General features: G+C 40.6%; 1 protein-coding gene across 1 annotated transcript; it reads left to right on the top strand.

The window, feature by feature from the left end:
- Positions 1 to 1,667: 1,667 nt before the first annotated feature.
- LOC122940228 (protein-glutamine gamma-glutamyltransferase E-like) lies at positions 1,668 to 26,590 on the top strand. The gene is made up of 13 exons (XM_044296735.1): positions 1,668 to 1,823; positions 3,899 to 4,072; positions 9,635 to 9,877; positions 11,795 to 11,913; positions 12,907 to 13,035; positions 13,128 to 13,302; positions 13,750 to 13,888; positions 14,833 to 14,936; positions 15,464 to 15,706; positions 20,211 to 20,537; positions 22,491 to 22,648; positions 23,902 to 24,035; positions 25,515 to 26,590. Exons 1-13 carry the CDS (start codon positions 1,817 to 1,819, stop codon positions 25,663 to 25,665), a joined length of 2,103 nt encoding a protein of 700 aa, XP_044152670.1. The 5' UTR covers positions 1,668 to 1,816; the 3' UTR covers positions 25,666 to 26,590.

Genomic DNA, 26,590 nt, shown 5'->3' with positions numbered 1-26,590 from the left:
GCCAAGGTAATAAAACAAGTTAAAGAAGGTAACACTTTGCATTGTCTAGGCTTGTTAATTCTGTCTGTCGCCATTGTGATTTCAAGACTGGTCAAGAATAGACATAACTTTTAGTGCCATGCTACATAAAAAGCTTCCTTTCTGATGATGAGATTATTATTCAGATCCAGTCCCATCTATAGTAGTGAGGATATAAAACAAGTATCTCCATGAGGTTATTTACCAGTTTGTGTCATATATTATTTCAGTTACTGTAATACTCGTCAATCTAGTATATTTTTTTGTCTAAATTAGTTGTGTTATTTTTCTATGTGAATCATACTTTATGCACAATTTTAAAACAGCTGTCTCAGTTCCAAAAAATGTCCCACTCCCTAAATGCCTTCTAATCCTAATTCTAATACCGTCATGTTTCACCCTCAGAAAAACTATTTTCTTAAAGTATAGGACCCCTTAATGGTTAGTCAGTCATTGTTGCCATGCCTGCAGTTGCATATGCAATGCGACCCAAACTGGGTGCATAACCTCAACTCTTCAAGCCCTCAATAGCAAAGTATCAATCTAGAGCAAAATAAAGTTAAAGAGGTAATCCTACTACAGATATTTATATCCTGTCTGATGGATGCAGGGCTCCCACTATGGGACACACGCGTACATCAAGAATGGAGGTCCCTCCAAACAATTGACCTTGCTGTGCTATGCTCTCTCTGTAACTCATATTCACCTATTGATAATCCCAGCCAATTCTTCACTCGAATGCATCCTGGATGAGGTGGTCATCAGCTGCCTAGATGGGATTGGAGGACCTCTGTTCTCAAGATTGGTGTAGGTCAACAAGATAGTCTTCAGATGTACCCTTAAAGGGGCCATTCAGGTGTTTTATATTAATGGCCTATCCTCAAGTTGCTCCCATTAAAGTGACTACACTGTTGATGTGCAGTTTTGGTGCTAATTAAAAACAACTGATCTGCTGGGCTGCAGGGGTTTCGGACCCCCGCAAAGCAATTATTAGTGGCCTATCCTGAAGATAGGTCATCTATATAAAAACCCTGGACAACACTTTTAAGAGTTACAGTGCTTGATGTAAAAGTTTCACTATAAATCAAATTGCCAGACTAATCTCTGTTTACAGATATAGTCAGAAGATTTCAGCTCAACAGCTTCCAGAATTGTGAATGCAGCTCTCACCTGTATTACAGACTGTAATTTAGGATACATAATTGAATATATTTTAAAAATTGCTTAAGGTTTTACATAGATTCATTCTGTAATTTAGTTAAGTCCAAAGCGATTCTATTCATATGTGACCATGCTCTTTAAGTACTTTAGTCCTCTATATCACTATAGCATTACATTGTGCAAGCAAAGCAGGCGAAATAAGCCTTCTGCTGCCATGTACAGTGACATAAAAGCAAATGGGGCTAACAATATCCATTTCACCATAAATGTCCCCATCTACTACCGTAATAGCTTGAATATTCCTTAATTTATGCCTGAAATGTATAGAACATAGGTATTATTGCAAATTTCTGCATACTTCTAATGGGCAAGTCCCCAGACAGGCTCTGCTAATTGTCACTCATACAAGCTCCTGCACACACCCAGAGTCTTGAGCAACCCCAATACATTCTCATCGCATGTTGCTAGCATTTAAATGATCAGGGGAAACCTCACCCATATGTTTTGCATATTTAAGTCATTGTCAGAAGGAAATGTGAGTTTGGGATATAAAAGGTGGAAAGACATCCAGGACTGATCTTTCCTCAGCAGAGCATCAGTAGAGCCTTATTTGAGAAGAGCAAGAAATAGGACCAAGATGGCAAGTATGTATACATCAATTTCCTATATGCTTTTAATATAATCCCTTCAGATTAATATCTGATTTTTAATTCAATTATTCAAAAACGTTATTTGTATTTTGACAATGTATTGCATTTACTATAAGGAGGTTGGTGATCTTACTGTTGGGCTAAATATACAGTATGCTGAGCAGTGATATTACAAAAGCTAGCACTTTTCCAGCTAGAGTAGCATTATATACCATGCTATGTAGTCAACTTCATCATTTCTTTACATTGGCATACACATATTTGTGTATTAATCCAGCCACTGATGGTGGGATAGGTGTTATTCCATTCATGAATTCATTTTATTCTATTACGTTATATTCCCTGTCTAATGTAATGATTAGACAGATTACCTACATTTATTGATATGTATATTTTTTTATCTAAAACGGTTCAAATTAAAACTAACTACAGTATTTTTTGAACTGGTTAATGTTAAAGGGGTAATCTGGTTTAGAAAACCTTTCTTACATACATTAGGGAATTCCACTCAACAGATGATGCTCCATCATTAGGGATTGGAGTGAGCATCTCTCTGGAGGATGTAGTTAATTCATGCCTTGCAGGGACAGCCAGATGGTTTCAGTGGGTACAGTACCATGCAATGCTTAATTTCCCCTCTGGTAGCACTGCAGGAAAATAGAACACTTTGTGGCATATGCTTGTGCAAATTGGCATTGTAAAAAGTGGACAAAACCTTTTCATGAGAACTTCTGGCAGATAAACATCTCCTCAGCCTACCCTACCTCCCTCACAGCATTGTAAAAAATGAACATACCTATCTAATGATTTCTACTCCAGCCCTCGTGACTGGTAGTTCCACTACCCTTGAAAACTGCAAGAGACAGAAATGTCAGGAAAACATCAACAATATACTCCATCGTAGTATAGAAGATCATTATATGACCTCCACAAGGCCATAGAGATCCAAAATGGTCATTGTGAGGTCGGATGCTCAATACTTGCATAAATTATTTATTAGGAAGCCCTATTTTTCAACCACAGCTTTCCTGCAAAGAAAAACAATAAAAGACTAAAAAAAGATTCTCCAAAAATGATCGCTTGCTCTATTGTATATATTATTATATGATGATATCAAATACTCAGAAGATTCATAGTAATTTTACTACAGTAACAGCACTTGAATATTTAGTCAACCTCTGTCTTTTAAGTGGTTTGAGATGTGAAACTTTTGGTGATGGTACAAACAGAAAGGAGAATAATATGTCATTATCTCATTATGTCATTATGGTCACCTTTCTCCACCCAGAATTCAACAATTATTTTTGTTAGGATAAAGTCGTCGCCCCCTCCCCCCCAAAAAATAAGAATTGTTGAATTTTGGGTGGAGATGCCCTATAAGTTGACACTGTAATATGGACACCTGACAACAAGTTTACTCACTACCCAGCCTATAAAGACCACACCTTGCTTCTTTTTGGCTGCCAAATGTAATACATTAGTTATAATATTACTCAACAAGTCTTAATTATAGGGGTGCAGAAGTCTCACAAGAATTTTTTCCTGGACTGTATAATTTAATTTAATAAATCATGCATTTTGGATAGGTGTGGGTTTGTTAACACACATGAACAGTGAAAAATACCACAACAGTGACGTGTGTTGGTTCAAATCCCCATTTAACAGTACTGGTCATATTGCCAAGTGTCTTCCTTGTGACATTGGCACACACACTAGTATCTAAAGCTGGCAACAGTTTTAATGTACCAAGAAGTAATCACTAGTCCAATAGTTTTAGGGTTCAAGGTTTTCAAGCTTCACTTCTGTTCCTGTGGAGATCATACACAATTCTATACAGTGCAGCCTCTAAGATCTCCACTTGGGAACCAAATCCAAAATAGCTAAGTTTAGCATTTCCATTGTTTCATTATCTTCTGTGTAGATTGACTTGAGTTCCATGGAAAACTGAGTGACCATAGAAAGTTGTGCGACCAAAATGAATGCTAGTCTAATAATGTACAATAATGTGCTTTAGCAGACATTCAGTCCATAGTTTTGAGGCTTTGTAATATATGCATCTTGTTTTCCAGGCCTACAGCTGATCAACGTTAACTTTCAGCAGAGCATTAATGCTACAGCTCACAGAACCAAGGATTATGATACCACAGAACTGGTTGTCAGGAGAGGCCAGCCCATTTCATTACTCTTCAACTTCAACAAACCTATTCAGTCTGGCGATAGCCTTACCATCACTGTCGAAATAGGTAAGTTCTTCGTAGTACTACGTAGCATCGAATCATGTTTGGACTCTAAAGTCTAAATGGTTCAGTATTATGGAGCAGAAGGCTCTATGTGGGCATTGTGGGTGCTATGCTCTCCTTTAATAGCTATGAATCCAGGGGAAGAATACCCTCCTTAAAATGATGAATCACGACCCACTTTTTTCCCCACATGGATTCCACATGAGTCTATAAGAAAGAAAAACAGTATATAAGATCAGACGCAAACACTGATTTCTGACATAATAAAGTTCCTGCCCTCGCCACTTTTCCAAAAGGAAGCATGGCGAGGACGGGGAGGGGGCATGGTCAACAGCAATGACAAATTTATCTACAGTTTTCTGGCAGAAATGAAGACAAAATTCTATGGCAGCTCCGAGCACAGACTGCCACAGGATGTGCCTAATACCGGTATATGTCAAGGTGTGCACCTCATATATTATTATATTCACCAGTAGCGCAGAAATCAACGGTCTTGATAAATCTCCCCCTATGGGTCCAAGTGGGTAATAAGTCTGTGAACATGGGCCCTAAGGCTATTTTTACACTTGCATTGTTGTTTTCCGGTATAGAGATCCAGCAAAGGATCTCAATATGGGCAAAAAATGTTTCCGTTTAGTCCTCATTCTTCTGAATGGAAAGAGATCAGTTCAGGAGGCATCACTATGTTACTATGTTCTGTTTCAGAAGCATTCCGCTTTGTGACCGGACACAAAACTGCTGCGAGCTGCGGCTTTGTGTCTGGTCATAAAAATGGAAAAATAAGGATCCGGCCCTGAAAACAATGTGAGTCAATGGTGACGGATTCGGGTTTTTTAGGAGCCTGAAAAACGGATCCGTCTCCTATCGACTTTCAATGTATTTAGTGACAGATCCGTTTTGATTTCACACAAACGCATCTAACGGAACGGATGCATCCTGATGAGCAAAATCAAAACTGACCCGTTTAAAAAAAAAACTGTTGCAATTAGGGATGAGCAAACTTCATGTTTTGAAGTTCAAGTTTGGCATTCGGGTTTTCTGGCAATTCCGTTATGGATTTCGTTATCTTGGAACATAACGGAATTCTATGACGGAATGCACCACGGAAACCTTTAAGAGGCATTCAATTTTGCATTCTGTCATAATAGTCTATGGGCAGCATAATGGATCCGTCTGTTATAATGGAACGCAAAATGGAATGGCTATTAAAGGCTTCCGTTGTGCATGCCGTCATAGAATTCTATTATGGTCTGTAGTAACGGAATCCATAACGGAATTGCCAGAAAACCCGAATGCCGAACCCGAACTTCAAAACATGAAGCTCGCTCATCCATAGGCCTCATGCACACAACAGTATTTTTTTGCGGTCCGCAAAAAGGGGTTCCGTTGTTCCGTGATCCGTGTCCGTTTCTGTTTCCGTATGCCTTCCTTTATTTTTGGAGGATCACCAGACATGAACGAAAGTAAAAAAAAATCTAAGTCAAGTTTGCCATGCAAATGATAGGAAAAAAACGGACGCGGACACGCGGATGCGGAGGACAATCTTGTGTGCCTCCGTGTTTTTTCATGGACCCCTTGACTTGAATGGGTCTGGGAACCGTTGTCCGTGAAAAAAATAGGACAGGTCATATTTTTTTCACGGATTGAAAACACGGATCACAGACGCGGATGACAAACGGTGCATTAGCCGAGTTTTCCACGGACCCATTAAAAGTCAATGGGTCCGCAGAAAATCACGGAAAACGGAACAACGGACATGGGACACAAAAACGGTCGTGTGCATGAGGCCTTAGTCGCAATCTTACTCCAGGGGGAGGGTGGAGTAAGAAAACTGGAGGAGCTTCTCAAAAGTGTTAGGTCTAAGGATAAGCCAGATTGATCAAACAACCTGTGACATTTGATAAATGTGGCATATAGTATTTCAAACACAGACTCAAGCAAAATTGACTTAAGAAATCCCCCCCCCCCCCATGTGTTTGTAACTATTTAAACGCCACATGCGACAATTTAGTCACAAGTAGCTTTTATACACAGCAGTCACCACTTTCCAGAAAAGGGGCGGAGGGGAAGGCACATTTATCATAGAGAGAAATCTATGGCAGATCGGAGGATTTCATTTAGGCTCAATGGATTACTGGAGGATTGCAGGTGTAAAACACCGGCCCTTCATAAATCTCCCCCAGAGAGTTCTTCTTTTAGGCAGATTTGATAATTCAGCCATTTTTTCCATTTTGCTGCCTGCCTTTCACAATGGTGACGGTTGCTCCTTAGCGGCAGTATACATATGGAATTCCTAATTTAATGGTATTGGTCCGGATGGTTCATTTTTAAAATATTATTATCTGGATTATGTTACAAAGGAGCAAAGCCATGCGGAGGCATGAGCTTGAAAACAATGTTAAATCCCAAATACTAGACTGTTCTTTCCAGACGTCTCAAACTAGCATTTTTCCATAAAGTGAGACTGGGCCACATTCCTCCGACACTTGTGTCACACATCAATGTCACCTGTCAGGGTTGTACTTTCATAGTTTCATAAATTCCACCTCACAAAAAGAAGGCAAATCCATGAGACTCTTCTCAACTTGGTGACCTCCTTTCCATCCCAGTACAGGAGGATACATATGGGGTCATTTATCAAAATGGTGTAAAGTAGAACTGGCTTAGCTGTCCATAGCAATCAATCAGATTCCACCTTTCATTTTTGACAGCTCCTTTTGGAAAATGAAATGAGTTCTACTTTATACCAGGTTGATAAATGACCCCAATAGAGTTGATTGTGCCAGCCTCACGCGTTTGCAATTTTATCACATATTTTGAATGGTGATATTGACAGTCACCTCATGAACTCTATACTTAAAAAAATATTTGGCACAGGTTAACAACAATAGTCGGGTGTAGCTTTTGTGTCCTTAATCTCAGAAGCAGGCATCAAATTAGGTGTCCTAGTTTGGTCTTTAGTATAGGGGAACCTCTCTTCTACGTATGCCCCCGAGTCTAAGAGCTTAAAGCTACTTGTCTTGTGAAACTCACCAATATATATAATTTTGATCTTTTTTAAAACCTTATTCATCATACATGTCTTATCAATATTTCTTAATACCAAGTCAATGAAGAGTTCCTACTGTGTGCATACTATATCATACATGCCTTTGGATCATAGGTGTGTAAATACACACAAAACTTACAAAATAGCTTGATTAAGAGATAGCTTCTACCAAAGGGTGGGATTAAAATTTTTAACAGGTTCTTTACTCAACGGCGGACCCGCAGCATCAAGACACATGTTTACATATACATACACCATATATGTGCAACACACATACATAAATACACCATATATACACTACACACACATACCACCCAACTAAGGAGCTAAACTATCAGCGGCGCACAAAGCAATGGAAGCAAACATCTCCAGCTACCTGCCGCCGCCAGAGCACCGGATCGGGACTCTTTTTACACTGGCGTTTTAGTTTTCCGGTATTGAGATCCATCAATACTGGAAATAAACGCTCCAGTTTTGTCCCCATTCATTGTCAGTGAGGACAAAACTGAACTGAACGGAGTGCTCCAAAATGCATTCCGTTCCATTTAGTTGCGCTCCTTTACCGGAGAGCAAACCGCAATATGTTGTAGTTTGCTTTCTGTCCTGGGATGCGGAGAAAGATGGATCCAGCATGACCCCCAATGCGAGTCAATGGAGATGGATCCGTTTTCTCTGACACCATCTGCCACAATAGAAAACGGATCTGTCCTCCATTGACTTTCAATGGAGTTCATGATGGATCCGTCTTGGGTATGTTAAAGATAATACAACCGAATCCATTCATAACGGATGCAGACGGTTGTATTATCAGTAACGGAAGCGTTTTTGCTGTGTGAAAGTAGCCTAACACGGTTCTCCAATCCAGTTGTAATTTTAACATCCAGATCTGGATAACTGAAGGGAACTGGCTGAATCCCATGCTTGCTTCTACCTCCCCAAGACTGGAAGATCCTTGTATACTCCATGACTATGTTTCATCTGATGATAACACTGATGGTTACATGAGAAACCATACTTTGTTTGCCCTGTTCCCAATTATACTTAGTTTTTTTTTCCAATATGTATTATGTATATGTTTTACCCATAAAAAGTTATATATAGTAACATAATCATAAATAATTTAGAAGTGGTACAACTACATTTCTTCACACTCCATGTATTCTTTGATAAAGATCTGCTGGGAGATAATTACCTGTTTTGCAGTAGGGTGTGTATCTAATAGTTCACCGGCAACTCCTACATCCCAGCCTTACTCTGATAAAAGATGTATAAGTAAACAGAAAGGCTGTACTGGCTATGCTCACAGTTAAAGAATCACTCTAGGGTTTTCAAAAAATAAATAAATTCTGTACATATAGGAGGAGATTTATGAAGATTGACACTTTCAGATAACCCCTGAGCTGTTGGAGGATGCGCATGCCTCATAAATTAAGCACGTCCTCCGGCAGTCCACGCGCCTAAACAAGCTGCAGTAGATTTCTGGCTTCATTTGCACCAGAAAACTAGATTAAATTACCTGAATTTGTCACTGTGTCTACCCACGTCTCCTTTATGTAATCCCATGCCGACCACCCGTTTAGAGCTTGCTCTCCTGTGTAAAGAACTTCCAGTTAATTACAGGATTATATCATCATCTATCAAATCCAAACTGACAGTTCTCAGAAGCCTCCTCTCATCTCCAACATCTATCCTCCTTGTTCCTATGTATGTTCCCCTATCAAGAAGTAGTGCTGAAGACATCATTTCTGCTCCTGTTTATAAGGGCTGACAGGTGGAAACCTATCACAAGCAGGAGGCAGGGGAGACAGTGTGAGGCTGCATCACGTACAATACACTGCAGTGTGAGTTTGGGGGTGGTAGTTCTATGTCACTGATCTATCATTGCCGCAGTATGATGAGATTCTACCTCATCATTCTCTGCAAAGGTATTGTGGAAAATGTAGACTGCTTCAGGCGAACCATATTAAACGGTAAGAAGGAGCTAAGATGGCAGACTATCCATAAAACAGGTTCACACAAGAGCCTCTACATTTTTTTATAATAGCCGGTGCTGGACAATATAGCATTTTTTTAATAGCATTTTTCTGGAGTACTTCTTTAACATCGTGTTTATTTATTCCATGAAAATAGGAGTATCAGGAATAACTATATTCTGTTTTTTTACATATGTTCTCATGTGCCATTAACTAACATTGTGGAAGGCCCAGGATCTATTACAGGTGGTACCTACCATGCTCTAGATCAAGGCAGATGACCAGTGCAGGGCCTTTTTGGCTCAGGCTGACCTCTGCAATTATTTTGGCCGCCTAGGAAATTAACTGATGCATTGGACATATATGTTTAAAGAATTAGCCCCAATAGGGTTGGTGTGTTTAGCCATTTGAAACTGATCCCAGTAATAGACGTCATTTTAAAGATAACAGTGTTTACAGTTTGGTTTATACTCCAGGTATGGTGTATAGAAAAACAGATGTACATAATTTTTTATTAAAATGCTTTGTAACTCTTATTGACAGGTCCCAGGCCATCTGAATCCAACAACACCAAGGCAGTGATGCCAGTTTCCAGTTCTGGTAGTAGAACGGGTTGGAGTGCGGTACGTGGAAACAGCAGTGGCAACTCTCTGCCTGTTACCCTCAACACTCCAGTAACTTCAGTCATTGGTCGTTACCGGGTAACTGTACAGACAACCAGTGGATCGCGCACCTCATCTTCTAATGTGGGAACCTTTGTTTTGCTGTTTAACTGCTGGAATTCAGGTACTGTACATATGCTGATGTTGAAACCAAGTCTTACACATGTTTATGGGCATCACGAAGAGTGAAAGCTGTGCAAACAGTCTAAGGCCTCATGCACACGAACGCATGCCGGCCGGGCCTGTGCTGCGGACCGCAAATTGCGGTCTGCAATGCACAGACACCGACCATTGGGCCACCGCATGCGGATCGCGGACCCCATTCGACTGTTCGCACCACAAAAAAGTAGTGCATGCACTACTTTTTTGCGGTGCAGAAGCACGGACATAAAACCCACCGTAGCACTCCGTAGTGCTTCCGTGAGCTTCCGATCGGTGCCTCCGTTCTGCACCGCACCACATCTCCGGGATTGCGGACCCATTGCGGACGGCAATACGGCCATGGTCGGGCAACGGCCGTGTGCATGAGCCTTAAAAGACATGAAGTCTACAGGGAGAATAACAAACCTAATAATATATTGGAAATGACAAATTAGAGAGCAAGGAAATGGTTAAAATAATTATTGAAGGCTGCAGATTTATGAAACAGGGACTTTTCTGTTTTACAAAATTGCATTAGTAGATTTTGCGGCAGATAATACATTACGGGGAAGATTTATCAAACTGGTGTAAAGTAGAACTGGCTTAGTTGTTTATTCAACCAATTCCACTGTTCATTTTTCACATCTCCGGTAAATCAAACTTACCACCTTCATTGCATCGCGACAAGCCGGCCGCAGCCATCTTGCTTGAAGATCTGGAGTGAAATCTCGTGCAGCGTGAGATTGCGTCATCACGCCGGGATTTTGGCCGAGATCTTAAATCAAGGTGGAGGCTGGCGGCCCGCCGCGAGCAAATGGAGGAGGTAAGTTTGAATTTTTTTGTTTTTTACACTATTTCAGGTTAATTCGATTCGCTGACACGAAGCACAAGGAAATTTGGCTTTGAGGCAAATAGAATTTATCCTGAAATTCGGATCGAATTCCACTTCGTGGGATTCGATTCGCTCATCTCTAGTCATAAGAATAAGAATACGAATATTATTACATGGGGAATACAGGCAGTTACAAGAACAGCCACATCAGGAGAGATGACACAGGTCCTCTATGAAACAAACCCGATATATTCTGCATCGATCTAGAAACAATACAATAGAGAGAGAAGCTGAGCTCTGTGACGTATAGATTTCTATGATTCAAGTTAAACGCAGAGAAAATCCTGACAGGACTCAGAGTTAAGCCTCATTTACAAGTCCGTGTCCGTGCTCAAATCCGTGAAAAGGTGGTCAGTGATGCTTCCGTGAAGATGTCCGTGATGGATCTGTGTTGGGTCCATGTGTCCGTTTTCTGTTGCCCGTGTGTCATCCATGTTTCACTGACACTGCACAGCTGAAAAATAATTTTCAAAGCATCTCCTCCTAATAATCCGTGAAACACTGATGAAACCCGGATGGCATCTGTGTTGCATCCGTGGTTTTCACAGACCTCTAGACTATAATTGGTGTGATGGATCCGTGAACATTGACAAAATAAAGCATACATCCATGCTAAAAACATGGACCCACCGACTGTGGTAAAAAAAATTATGTGTGAAGACACACATTAAAATTAATGGGTATGACGTGTGAATACGGCTTTAGTAAGAGTCCGGCTGACCCTGGCCACACACGGTTATTGACAACCTGGTGCGTACATACCGTGGTAAATCTGTTGCCATGGGGGTCAAAGGTCAAAATCTTCAGAACCAGGCCAGTTTGTTCAATAGGAGTGGAAGCTCACAAGCCACGTGGTAGCTGGTATGTGAATAACGAATGATGGTCTATGGCCAATTCTCCTGACTTTACTTTGAAATATCCTGGACACCATAAAACAACCTGTCCATCTTTAATTCCCAACATATTCTCTGATTTGGGGATCACGTTTTCTTTTTCTCTCCTTCTTAGGTGATGAAGTTTACTTGACCAGTGAGGCAGAAAGGATAGAGTATTGTATCGAAGATGTTGGGTTATACTGGTATGGAAATGCAGATGGCTTTAGCAGCAGAAGATGGATCTATGGACAAGTAACTACAACATTACTGAATTGTTTTATTGCCAACAGAAGGCTTGGTTTACTGTCGTCCAAGCCCATGAAGATACCAAACTATAGACTTTTATAGGGGTTAACAGGCAATATGAGTGTCAGGATGCTACTTTCATTAGCAGAGCTGAGATTATCATTTGCCTCGGCTAGTTATTATGAGATTAAGGTTTTTAATCAAACTGCAAGTAATCCCAAAGTCATAGGCAGGAGTGAACTGGCCATAGAGCCTACAGGGTATTTTCCCAGTGGGTTGATACCGCTGGCTGTATACATACTACTGAAGGAACTATAGGGGTCATTACTAGACGAAGTCCAGGAAACATGCAGAAGGTAGGGCTGGCTTGGTGTTATGGCTTACATCTCACCTAAGCCCCCTGCCCCATGTCAATATTAGAGACAATTGGACAATTGATGGCCACCACAGAGGGACAACTTTGGGGGAGGTATTTTGTGCTGCACTGTGGTACTTGGTATTTTGGGATGGTATTCTGTGCTGCACTATGGTCTTACTGACCCTGCCAAATTGTATTGGCTCCATCTACTTGTGTTGCCCAGACTTCAATTTGGACCCACCTACAACTTTTATTTTTATTTTTTCTAGGGCCACTATAAGTCCTCAATCTTCCCTTGCTAGAATTTTCTAGATCAAGGGCAAAAAAGCTCTCTGCAATAACCCTTTATTTAAATGGGCACAGCGGCTTTGACTAGCTGGCACTATCCTCCATCCTGGCACCTAGCACTGTCGGCACATGCTCTGCACCACCAGCTACCTCCTTGCTACCTAGTACATACCCATATAGACTTTTTTCAATTAATATATTACAAAAAATAAAGCAGTCTCTGGGAGTTTTTTTTTAATATTCAGCACTGTTACATCTGTACTCTTGCACTTCTTTTCTTTTCATCTTCTGATGAATTATTAGCATTATTTTCTGAAGGTAATATTTTTATTGTTTTTATTTTGTTCCAACAGTATGAAGAAGAGATCTTGAACATCTGCCTTACCATGTTGGACAGAAGCTCGGTCTACGCCTCAGATTCAGCTGCAGATGTCACTCGCAGAAATGACCCTCTCCATGTGGGAAGAGTGATGAGTGCCATGGTAAGATGTGGAGTTTTATAATAGGATGGGGCCGCTCAATGATATTTCAAAATCAATCTAAAATCCAATTATTATTATTATTATTTTAAAAGGTGAACTCCAATGATAGGGACAATGGGGTAATTGTGGGGAACTGGAGCGGGAACTACACCGGAGGAACGAACCCTACACAGTGGAATGGAAGTGATGCTATCCTCCGCCAATGGATTCGGAGTGGGCCGGTCAAGTTTGGACAATGCTGGGTGTACGCAGGAGTACTTTGCACAGGTGTGTACCAGTATTACCGGTTTTTACTTACAAGGTTTTTACACTACTTGATTTACAGGGCAGATATGAAATGGCTGGGACAGGAGCTGCTGCGCATGCGTGTCTATGCGTGCTCCGCTCCCACAGTCCCTCCCACCAGAGAGGCCAGTTCTTTTTCCTATAGTGTGCAAGCACAACCACCGCTGATGGATTGCAGGGTGGTCATAACCTCTGAAAACAAGCAGTGTAGAATGTGATGGAAAAATGAATCAAGCCAACAAAGGAGGCAATATGGGCAATCACATTACATTAGTAAGTGCCTGTCTATATGACAAATGCAATTTGCTGAAGGGAGACAGCCCCTTTAATGGATCAATACAAATATTGCTATACTGTATGTTCCTTAGTATAAGAACCTCTAAACCAGGCAGATGACTTCATGAAATGATTTTTTTGCTCTCCATCCAGTACTCCGATGTCTCGGGATTCCAGCTCGTCTGATCATAAATTTTGATTCTGCCCATGACAATGATGGGGATCTAACTATTGATAACTATTATGATGCTAATGGGAAAAAGGACAATACAAGGACCAATGATAGTGTATGGTAAGTATAGAATACTGCATAATAGACAGATAAGTCTAGTCCACGAGGAGTGCTGTACAGGCATCCTAGGTTTAGCAACAAGGCTTGATCCCACGAAGAATTGGCCCTTAGAAGTTCATTGGAATAGTGGCTGCTGCTATGTCCCACCCTGATCCTTTACACTGCAGCTCAATTTATTCAGAATGGCTGCTGTTTAAAAGCATGAACCTATCATAAGTTCTTCAGGAAGAGAGGGCATAAAATGTTGATTATCACCAGAGCAAGGATACATTCATGGTGAACTAAACGCAACTGAACCACCAGTGAGACAAAAAATATCATACAGGTGTAGCCAATGTTATCTTGACCGTCCTAATGCCCTAACGCAACAAAATCACGTTACAGTAATACCACAAATTGTGTTAGCGTGACCATCCTGGCGTGTCTGAAGTCAAAATAACGTGCAAATAATATACCGAAGCAAAGCAGCCTGGAAAACCACATTAATCATGTCCTAAGAGGACAGAAAAGCAGACAAATCTGAAGCAAACCCCTAGCTTTTGCAAGGGGTAAGACTTCCTAAAATTATCTTTACTAATACAGTTTGCTACTGACAGCTAGGTCATATCTTAATGGTGATCAGGTCAAATTATGATAAAAACAGGTAAGGCTAGTTTCACACTAGTTATCTTGCATAGCCAGAAACTGCCGGAGCACCGCCAGGCCCCATTGACTATAATGGGAACTGGCAGCGATCTGGCCTGTTTTCGGCATTAGATCGGAGATTCAGCCGGACAAATAGTACTGCAAGCAGCGTTTTAGTCCAACCGAATCCGGGCACTAATGCCAGAAATGTAGTATCCAGCTATGCCGAAACAGCCTGCCATAAGATTTTAGCACTAGTGCGAAACTAGACTGAAAGTTGCAAGAGTGAAAAAACATTGCCTTTTTTTATATCTTTTCAGGAATTTTCATGCATGGAATGAGATGTGGTGTGTTAGAAAGGATCTTGGAACTTTTTATAATGGATGGCAGATTCTAGATTCAACTCCTCAAGAACCAAGTGGAGGTATGGGCCTCAGAGCACAAAAATATATATTAAGTATTGGATAGCTGGACTGCATGGCCATGTTGATTCAGTAGGGTGCAAGTTGCTCTGTGCAGCTGCTCTCCACCCTGGCTCATAAAAATGGGTCCAATCGAAGCCCCCTCTTCATGTCTGTAATAGGGAAAGGGATTGGGATAAAGATTTAGAACCCGCTGTGTTCTCAAGCTGTATAATCAGTTATGGATGAAGGTTTACAGTGTATGCTCAATTTTAACACAATTTAAAAATGTGCATGTAGAATATAAAATGCTGATTACAGTTATAAATGTGCAGCATTACTAATGATGAACTGCCGAATTGCGAATACAGCTCAAAAGTTTAAAACAAGCAGTAAAAGAGAAGTGAATCAATATAGTTAGAAAGTCACTTAACTTCTAAAGTTGATTATGATTGTGTCCAAAGATTGACATACCCTTCAAGTGGTTGATGAGATACTTACAACTTGGATCTGTATGTAAAAATGACATATTTCCATTATTATCCACCAGGTGTGTACCGCTTGGGACCATGCTCTCTGAAAGCTGTAAAGGAAGGAGATGTGGACCTCAGGCACGATACCACATTTGTGTTTTCAGAGGTGAACGCTGACACAAACCACTGGGTGATAAATAGCGATGGATCAAGAAGGCTGATCTATTCTGAGCCTCAAGCTGTAGGACGGAACACCAGCACCAAGGCTGTTGGTTCTTTCACACGTGTGGATGTCACTAATGACTACAAATACCCTGAAGGTGACTATATCGGACTCCTCGTTTTACGTTATTTGTAGTGGTAATCTGTCATGATATTGTTCAAATAGCCTAAGGCTACAAAGCTCCTGTTTCTGGTCAAATAAAACTTAACATTTATTTCTCTCAATAAAACTAATACAAAACAGGAGAAAGAAAAGAAAGAAAAACTTTTTAAAATTTAAAGGTGCTGTGATGATACTAACGGCAGTACATTGGGATTTAATTCCCATAAGTGTGTCCTAAATTGCTTTGGGATGATTCCCACTGGCGCCACCTAAGGTGTCACTACCATCATATGAATTGTTCAGAGATAGACTCATATATGTCGTTTAGGAAATATTCCTTATTAGCGCCACTATAGGTGTAGCCACTGCCGCTGGTGCGTCCGAGTTTAGTGAGTCTGCAGTTTTCACTACTCAGACGCCGAATCCATCACACACCTAATTAAAAAGATGTCAAGCTAGAGCTCCCCCGACATGTTTCGCCACTGGATGTGGCTTCATCAGGGGATGGAGCTACTATCAACACGAGCGCTTCGTAAGTAAATGCTTATACCTGTTCGGGGTGGGCTCTTAGTCATCCTCTGCCCTATCCCCATGCAGAGCTCGTGTGACAGCGTGATCAGCCTATCCGGTGCCTTGAAAGCTTCTCTTACGTCATATACTCGCGTCACCCCTTCACGTGCGCATGCGTCGGTACTTAGAAGATTTTCCCTTTGTTGCTCTATGTGCCAATTACGCATGCGTCAGAACTTCTAATCAAGTCCCGTTCAAAGACGTCTACTGCGCATGTACAAACACTTCTGTTGAAACCCCATTAGATAACGGCTATTACGCATGCCCCTATACTTAGAGGTTTTTACCTACAACTTCTCCAATATATTTCCAGATGTCTCTTAGGAATGTGTAAACATTTTACTTCCGATTATTTTTCTTTTTTTCTTTTTAGGTTTCTGGTGTGCATATCTTGGGGCATAGACTATATTCTCTGCTTATTGATCTAAGTAGGGTATCCATATATGCGTCGGCACTTTGAAGTTATATCATTGTTGTCTATGTAGTCATGCTCGCCTGGCAGTTAGAATTTTGCCACATTATTCCTCACCATGTGTCACTGTTTATTTCAGAGACAATGTTATGGCTTGTCGACTATCCATATATATTGGGGACTTGATTCTTTAAAATCTTTAATTGTACAGTTTAAGATCTTCTTTTTATTATTCATTTTCTCCTCATTTTTTAAGGGGGAAGAAGAAGGGGAGAAGGGGCGTTTTTTCCAGAATACCGGAAGGATTAATTTTCTCCTTCCCTTTCTCCAGGTAAGTTAACCATATATTTATATTTTTTTATTTATTTTTAATTATTTATATCCATGTTCATATCAATATTTGTACATTCAAAAAGTAAATTACCCTTATAGTTTCATTGAATAGTAGTATTATTATATTAACTGTGGGATTTTTGAGGTCTTTTGTTGGTATACTCTTTCTTTTTTTCTTTTTTCTTTTTCCCTCCCCTCTTTTTTAATTTTTACTCTTACATAGAGAGAGGGAGGAACTTCCTATATATATATAGGAAATGGAAGTTCCTCCCTCTCTCTATGTAAGAGTAAAAATTAAAAAAGAGGGGAGGGAAAAAGAAAAAAGAAAAAAAGAAAGAGTATACCAACAAAAGACCTCAAAAATCCCACAGTTAATATAATAATACTACTATTCAATGAAACTATAAGGGTAATTTACTTTTTGAATGTACAAATATTGATATGAACATGGATATAAATAATTAAAAATAAATAAAAAAATATAAATATATGGTTAACTTACCTGGAGAAAGGGAAGGAGAAAATTAATCCTTCCGGTATTCTGGAAAAAAACGCCCCTTCTCCCCTTCTTCTTCCCCCTTAAAAAATGAGGAGAAAATGAATAATAAAAAGAAGATCTTAAACTGTACAATTAAAGATTTTAAAGAATCAAGTCCCCAATATATATGGATAGTCGACAAGCCATAACATTGTCTCTGAAATAAACAGTGACACATGGTGAGGAATAATGTGGCAAAATTCTAACTGCCAGGCGAGCATGACTACATAGACAACAATGATATAACTTCAAAGTGCCGACGCATATATGGATACCCTACTTAGATCAATAAGCAGAGAATATAGTCTATGCCCCAAGATATGCACACCAGAAACCTAAAAAGAAAAAAAGAAAAATAATCGGAAGTAAAATGTTTACACATTCCTAAGAGACATCTGGAAATATATTGGAGAAGTTGTAGGTAAAAACTTCTAAGTATAGGGGCATGCGTAATAGCCGTTATCTAATGGGGTTTCAACAGAAGTGTCTGTACATGCGCAGTAGATGTCGTTGAACGGGACTTGATTAGAAGTTCTGACGCATGCGTAATTGGCACATAGAGCAACAAAGGGAAAATCTTCTAAGTACCGACGCATGCGCACGTGAAGGGGTGACGCGAGTATATGACGTAAGAGAAGCTTTCAAGGCACCGGATAGGCTGATCACGCTGTCACACGAGCTCTGAATGGGGATAGGGCAGAGTATGATTAAGAGCCCACCCCGAACAGGTATAAGCATTTACTTACGAAGCGCTTGTGTTGATAGTAGCTCCATCCCCTGATGAAGCCACATCCAGTGGCGAAACATGTCGGGGGAGCTCTAGCTTGACATCTTTTTAATTAGGTGTGTGATGGATTCGGCGTCTGAGTAGTGAAAACTGCAGACTCACTAAACTCGGACGCACCAGCGGCAGTGGCTACACCTATAGTGGCGCTAATAAGGAATATTTCCTAAACGATATATATGAGTCTATCTCTGAACAATTCATATGATGGTAGTGACACCTTAGGTGGCGCCAGTGGGAATCATCCCAAAGCAATTTAGGACACACTTATGGGAATTAAATCCCAATGTACTGCCGTTAGTATCATCACAGCACCTTTAAATTTTAAAAAGTTTTTCTTTCTTTTCTTTCTCCTGTTTTGTATTAGTTTTATTGAGAGAAATAAACGTTAAGTTTTATTTGACCAGAAACAGGAGCTTTGTAGCCTTAGGCTATTTGAACAATATTATTTCTAAATCCTGGGTCCAAAGGGGTCTATGAAAAAGAATCTGTCATGATGATACTTAGGGCATACAACCAAGTGTTAATTAGCTGCTGAAACATCACCTTAGATAACATATATGCTGTGCACCATGGAGATGGACAGCACCATATACCACAACGCAACCATGGGCTGCCCAGATTACAAAACATAGTAGACACACTTTACTGATTCCAAGCTTTGTTTGGTTCACATACATTTTTTGTAATAATCCGTTTGGTAATCAGGACCATACAGGGAAATTTCTCCATAGGACGAAACCCAGGGGGCCACCCAAGGCCTCCTCATGGCCACCAGACAGGTACATAATGATCTGATGCTCTCAGCATTAATTAATGTAGGAGCATCAGGCACTTATGCACGTGGCCAACGGCCGCAGGACGATGATACGGTTTCAAACTGTGACATGATTTGGTCCTGCTGGGGCAGTATTTTGTTCTGCACTACAGTATCGTTGGCTCAGCCTACGTTTTCTCTGTCTACCTTCTGTTAGTTTGGATCCACTTACAACATGGGGCCACTTTTACGATTTTTTTCCAGTGGCACTTTAAGTCCACAGTCCGCCCCTGTTGGTAATGTACCTATTCATATTGCCTCCAAATGATGGAGATCTGGAAATATATAGTAATGCTCAAGCAATCCCATACTAATGGCTCTTGCACGCGTCTGTAAGTTTTGCGGTACGCAAATCGCGGATCCTCAAAACACGGATCCCAGCCGAGTACATGCTGTCATTTTTTTAACCTCCTGCAAAAATGTCCTATCCTTGTCCACAAGAATAATACATGTTCTATTTCTTTGTGGGGCCGCGGAACGGATTTGCGACCCCATTGAGAGGAATGGGCCCACATCCGTTCTGCAAAAAAAAAAAGCGAATCGGATGCGGACATAAAGTACAACAGTGTGCATGAGCCCTTAATGGAGATCAAAATACGGAAAGCATGGGCCCACGCATACATCCATAAGATCATTCCTACTGGCTATTGTCACAGAATGCCAGATCGTCAATACTTGTTCTTCATTAATATTAGCTGAATCCATTCCTATCATACGGGCAGGGAGTTCGACTACTCTAAGACCTGAGGTGGAGGGAGGGCCGATCCTCAACCCTTTTCCTCCATGGTATTACTAACTGAGGCTGTCGGAAGAAAGTGCAGTTACTTTTTAAGGTTTTGTAAACTTATGTCAACCAGTAACTGGTCCTTGAGCTAGAGGATCGTTTGACCCCAACTATGGAATAATATTCAAAAGTGGACAAACTCTATTATGATTTGTACCTAAAACAAGTCCAGAATAAATACAGTAGAATAGCAATATAATAAGATACCAAATAAATGTAATAATCCTCATCACAATTTATGTTTGTTCTGCTCTCCTACAGGCACTGCTAAGGAAAGAGAGATATTTAATAAGGCTAAGAATAAACTGCGACCTGCAGCCGGTTTTGCAGCTTCCCGTATGGCATCAATGTCCCTCCGTGATGCACAACCAGAAATGGCAGCAGTTAAACCTGAATTTTCTGCCATTTTTAAGAGCAAAGAAACACAGGTCGGTGAGGATCTGATCATGCAACTTATTCTGAAAAGCACATCCACTAACACCATGACTGTGAAGATCAATATGACGGCGTCCTCCATAGTATACGACAGTACAGTAGTCAAGCAGATCAGAACTGAATCACAGTCTGTAACATTGGGAGCAAATGAAGGTGAGCATTTTTATGTTTTTTGTATCATGTCGGTGTTTGCTTCACTGCTGCATGTGGAGAAATTGTAAGGGAGCCTCCATAGCATAAAACAATCCAACCAGAAGGCCCGGCCTAAATAAGTTGGAAGTAAGAAGGGATTATACTATCAGCTGCCAGAATTGGAAGGATCTTAACTCTGCACTGAGCCAGAACAGAACGTAGAATACACGGACTGACCATAAAATAACTGTATATCCAGAAAAACCATCAACCATTTTTTGTTAAAAAAAAATATAAAGAATATTGACATATAGGGTGTTAATAGGTGTCAAAAATATTTTGACAGAAGTATCCCTTTAAAATGGCCGATTCATGGGATAACCTCTTAAAGGGCACCTGTCAGCAGATTTGTACCTGTGAAACTGGCTGACCTGTTACATGTGTGCTTGCAATACTGAGAAAAATTAAGTTTTAATATATGCAAATGAGCCTGGGGGTGTTGCAGTTACACCTAGAGGCTCTGCTCTCTCTGCAACCGCCGTGCCCTCTGCAGTTTCATTGACAGGGCCAGGTGTGATCATGCTTACACTGCCTGGCCCTATCAACTAATGTGCAGAGGGAGCAGCAGTTCCAGAGAGAGCTGAGCCTCTAGGTGTAATGGCAACGCCCCGAATTAACGTAGGTGAACAGGCCCACAATCTCAAAAGTAAGTGGGTGGTGTAAAAATGCATGTTCACACATTTTGTGTCCAATTAATAATATTACAGGCTATAGCTACTAGAGATGGGGTCGTTGATCCAGGGAGTTATTCTGTTAATAATATTACAGGCTATAGCTACTAGAGAGGGGTCGTTGATCCAGGGATTTATTCTGATTGCCTGATTGGAGTCAGGAAGGAATTTTTTATTCCCCTAAAGTGGGGGAAATTGGCTTCTACCTCACAGGTTTTTTTTTGCCTTCCTCTGGATCAACTTGCAGGATGACAGGCCGAACTGGATGGACAAATGTCTTTTTCAGCCTTATAAACTATGTTACAATGTTACTATTAAAGGGGTTATCCAGGCTTTTTAGAAAAACAGCCTTTTCTTTTAACCTGTGGAAGAAAGATAGTTTGGGTAATAGTTACCAGTCCCTCACTCTGCCACCATTCCTGCTGCACCCAAACAGCATACGGGCTCTTCCGCCCAACTGCATTTACTATTAGTACTTTATGTAGACTGTAGTATTATTATTGTTGTTGTTATTTATTAGTAATATTATAAATCACATCTATCACACAGTTTCTGACTCTGGGATAAATTTGGCAAATCATTTGCCTACCTGGCCTCGTTTTAAGATGTCCTAATTGAAATAGAGTCTGTTATTAGTTACTTCCCTATGAAACAAAGTCTCAAACAGGCATTGCTCACCTGATTCTAATCCTGCCATTGTTTTCACCATTTTTGAGAAAATCAAATTTTTACAAAAGTGCAAACAAAGCATTGAGTGAAACAAGGGCAACGCTATTGCTCTTGTGGCACACAAGATCTTGCCTAGCTTTGTATTCTCGCACGTGCGCTAATCACAATTTGTTGCATGCACAGTACTGCCCAGCGCTTCCCCAGGACGCAAAACAGACTACTGCACATGCACCAAGATGACATTGAACAGCACATACAAGGGAATAGAGCTATGTCAATCTGCTATCAGAGGGAGGAGCTGGCCAGAGATTGGAGCGGAGCTTGTGTGCAAGGAGACGGCAGTGCTACCTTTGTTGCCCTCATGGCCTCAATAACATATTTATGAAAAAAATCTCTAAAATGGACCCATGGACCATGAACGCAAGGGCAGTATTAGGATCGGGCAAGCAATGCTTGTTGTGGACTGTGCTTTGTTTCATAGGAAGGTCATTGATGACTCCCATTAAGATGGTCACAATCAATCTCCCCCATTGTCCATCTTATTATATTACATTCATGTTTTTTTCTTTTTCAGAGAAAACTATCACCTTTATAATAACATACCCTCAGTACAAAAATGCCATAACTGAAGGCAACATGATGCAGATTGTGGCTGTGTGTGAAGATCAAATGGGAGGAAGACTGCTGGTCAATAAAGTAGTTACACTGATTAACCCACCTCTGCTGATCAGGGTACGTCCTCATATGCTCTCATTACAATGAGTCTACTGTGCTTGTATTCTACAAGGACGGTGGGTGAGCTGAAATCCCTTTTTTTCATATACGGAACATGCAATGTATACAGAAATGTACTTAAAGGCTATGCACACCTTTGGGGGCATTTTTATCATTGCATTGTACTCATTTTGAGCTAAAGATCAAATTGGTCTTTATTTTTAAAAAAATGTAGCTCCTTTCTCGGAACAGCCTTCAGATTCTCTAGCAGAAGGCTCTGTATTTTTACAGTGTTCCATCAGACAGCTCAGCTGATGGCCCTGTGCATAGGCTTAGTGTATATGCCAGGATTTTACCTGGCCTAAATGCTAAGCATTAACCATTACTGAGATATAAACAGGGTCTAATAGGCACTACATTTGTGATTTATTCTGTTTAGTGGCCACTTGATGCCCAATTCCTACTCATTGCTGTTTATTGCCATGTTCAATGCCGCCTTGGTGCCCATTTGCCATTTATTGTCACTTTAACACCCTTCTGTCAGAGTAGACCACTAGAGACGTGATGAGTGGCAATTGGACAGAAATGACTGGTGGCCAGTGCCCTGTGTGACAGCAGAAGGCCTTCCATAGCTATGTCCCTAAAAGGGTTGTCCAGATTTTTACAATGATGGCCTCCCCTCAGGATAGGCCATCACTATCTGATCAGCGAGAGTCTAACACCCCATACACCCACTAATCATTCTGTTGTGGACGGAACACTTCTATTGACTTCATGTGGATTGGCAATGCGGTATCCTACAGAGTGGATCTGTGTAGCCCCAGCGCCAACTTACAGCTCCATTGCTACAACAGAACAGCTGATTGGTGGAGGCGCAAGGTGTCAGACCCCCACCAATCAGATAGTGATGGCCTTCTGAGGATAAGCCATCCCTTGTAAAAAGCTTTACAGCAAGCTGTTCTACCAACTCCTAGTTCTTCTGAATTGACCATAAAGATGCACACTCATGCATGTATTTTTCTAAGTGGGGGAGGGTAATAAGCATCTGTAACGGAGCAAAGGATTGGCATTTTGAAATCCAGCATTCCCAATCGTTCTTTCTCCCAACCTCATCAGGGAGAGTTCGTAAACCCCCATACGTATTGGCTGGCGTCCCGATCCTGCCAAACTCAGTGACATTGATGTGTATGGCAAGCTTGATGGCGTCCTTTACCTGTTGCCTGATCCTTCTCGTACCTCACTGTATTCATGTGTCATTTTTGTTTTCCTAGGTCAACGAGCAAGCTAGATTGAATAAAAAAACAACTATGGACATAATATTCACTAATCCCATTAAAGAGAATGTTGAAAACAGCGTTGTCACAATTGAGGGACCTGGCCTAATAAAGGGAGCCACTGTTGCTACGTAAGTGTGTAGTCTTTGGGGAGTTGTTTTTTTTTAGCAAAGTTCGGGTACAGTGTGCAAATCTAAAATTATAATAGGAGTAATAATGACTAGATTGCTATATAACCTTCATTCACACTGATGCACTTCAAAGCACCTAGCCAAACATATATAGGAATAGTCTTACATTTTCCTAAAGGGGTTGTCCAATTTGGAGGTCACGAACCAGGGAACCCACTACTACAGTAAGTGAGGATTGTCCCTGAATGACCACTGCAGGGAATGAAGTCTTACTCAGTGCCCATGTGTGTAATAGATGGATGCACCAGATCCATCAGTGCAAGAGCCCTCTTTTATAGAGAGATTGTCCTATGATCCCTTTAATATAGCCTTAAAGGAATATGGTTTCAATATATTATAAAGGGCTGTTGTGAACCGATTGAATTCATTGGGTCTGTAAAAAGTCCCGTTAAAGTATAAGACGGATGCAACACGTACAACACGGACCACAAAATACATACGATTGTGTGAATGTACCCTAACATACAGTCTAATATAGAACAGGCTTGTTAGGAGGAGCAGGACAGTCATATATGAAGAAGTTCAATAAGTAACTAACTGAGGCTGCTATCACTATTACGGGGGCACTAGGAATAGTGTTGAGCACGAATATTCGAATAGCAAATTTTATCGCTTTGAGAATTCGCAAACATTTTTAATATAGTGCTATATATTCGTTATATCGAATATTCTGTATTTTTTTCCATCTGAACACATGATTCCTCTCTGCTTCTTGCTTGTGGGCCAATAAGAAGGAAGTTCACAACAATACTTAGTGCACCAATCAGTAATCTGTAGTCAGACCTGCTAAAATGTGAAGTTGCACGTAGTGCGAAAAAATATTCTAATCACTGCCGACTAGCGCAATCGCGAATATATTGGAGCACTCTATCTGCATATAAAGCTATTGTAATGTTCTGCCTTGTCAACCATGTTCTCCAGTCTCAGGAAACATATACCAGCTTGAAAAAGGTAGCCAAAGTGTATTGCCATGCCTGTATTTCACGTTGCAAATTCGCATTACGCGATTTTTACATTGGCGATTTTTCGCATTCAATAAAATAATCTTGAATTCGCGAAATTCGCGAAATATATGACGAATATTTTACAATCGCGAATTTGAATATAGCCCCTGACGCTCATCACTAACTGGGAATCTGAAGAATTGGCTGTAACAGGGCGCCTAACGTTCACATGCCATTTATGGTACATTTGGTCCCCCTCAGACTCCAGCTCCTGAGTGTGCTTCCACCTCCTATAGTTACATCCGCAATTGAGCATTTTGGCCACTCCCAGTATACTAGTATACCGAACCTAAGCAACCCCAGGTTGTGCTCACATTCCTTTGTAAAATGGATTTTGTAAAAAATTGTTTGAATGCAAAATGGAAATGAATCTACACATTACCAGTTCATAAATGATGTACTTTCTCTTCTACAGTGTGCCACTTATAAAGCAAAATCAAAGAGTCACCATTGAATGTGATATCGAGCCCTACAGATTCGGAGAGAAGAGTATTTTGATAGATTTATCGTCCAAGAAATTCCCCAGCGTTAAAGGTTTTCAGTCTGTTCCTGTAGCGTCATCTTAAAAAAAATATATTTTTTGAATAGACAATGAATACACTATATGTTTTAGACAGTCTACATTATAAATGCTACAGGTAGTCTCCGATTTGTATATATGTGGGACTCATTAGGGTGAGATTTAAGGGGTTATACAAAAATAACATAGGTGATCAATGTCAGATCATCTGAGGTGCATCTGCTGGGGTCCCAATGATTCTGTGAACAGAGTTGTCTGTTTGTATGGAGCAGTAGTGCGCATATTGGTCTACACCGCATTCACTTCTATTGTACTAATATAGACTCTTTCAGTCCCATAGAAGTGAATGGAGTGGTAGACCAATAAGTGCCGGATCTCTTCCTTCAGAGAGGGGACTCATGGAACCCTGTTGTTCCGAGCACTGGGGATCCCGGTGGTTGGATTGGCTGGCCCACCAGAGTACCAGTCGATCTTCTGGTGGGACCAATCTATGAAGCCATAGTGGCCCCTAAAGGTCCAAGAGATAAATCCCATATGGAGTTGCTTTTGAAGCCGAACACTTTCCATTAGGGTCTATCTCTGAGACTGAAAACCTATTTGACTTTATTGATCGTATAGAGTCTTGACCCAGAGAATCATTTCCTCTGGTGGGCCCAGGAAACCCCAGTCCAACACTGCTCCAGTGATCCAATATTTTTCACCTATGCTTTTCAAAGCCCCTTTAATAAATGTCATAAATCGAATCTAACAAATCTAATAAATAAACCCAGTTTCGATATATCTGACAGCTTCAGCACTGCTACATCTGTAGTTATCATAGTCACATTCATTGAATGCTTATTTGCTCCGCACACAATTTAGCAGGATTTCAGATTATGTCAAGTTCATCTAATAAAAAGTCTTCCAAACTAAAGTGATCAAAATTCTGTCTAATAGAAAATGATACATACAAATAAACAGAACACGATGAA

Source organism: Bufo gargarizans, chromosome 6 (assembly GCF_014858855.1).
Source record: "Bufo gargarizans isolate SCDJY-AF-19 chromosome 6, ASM1485885v1, whole genome shotgun sequence".
NCBI classification, from domain to species: domain Eukaryota; kingdom Metazoa; phylum Chordata; class Amphibia; order Anura; family Bufonidae; genus Bufo; species Bufo gargarizans.
Note: the sequence above shows the minus strand (reverse complement) of the source record. Positions and strands in the feature narration are given on the sequence as shown.

Bases quoted from the DNA above. Each gene is read 5' to 3' on its own strand.
- LOC122940228 (XM_044296735.1), top strand. The intron at 11,914-12,906 runs GTAACTACAACA...TTGTTCCAACAG, and splicing joins GAAGATGGATCTATGGACAA to TATGAAGAAGAGATCTTGAA. The intron at 20,538-22,490 runs GTGAGCATTTTT...TTTCTTTTTCAG, and splicing joins AACATTGGGAGCAAATGAAG to AGAAAACTATCACCTTTATA.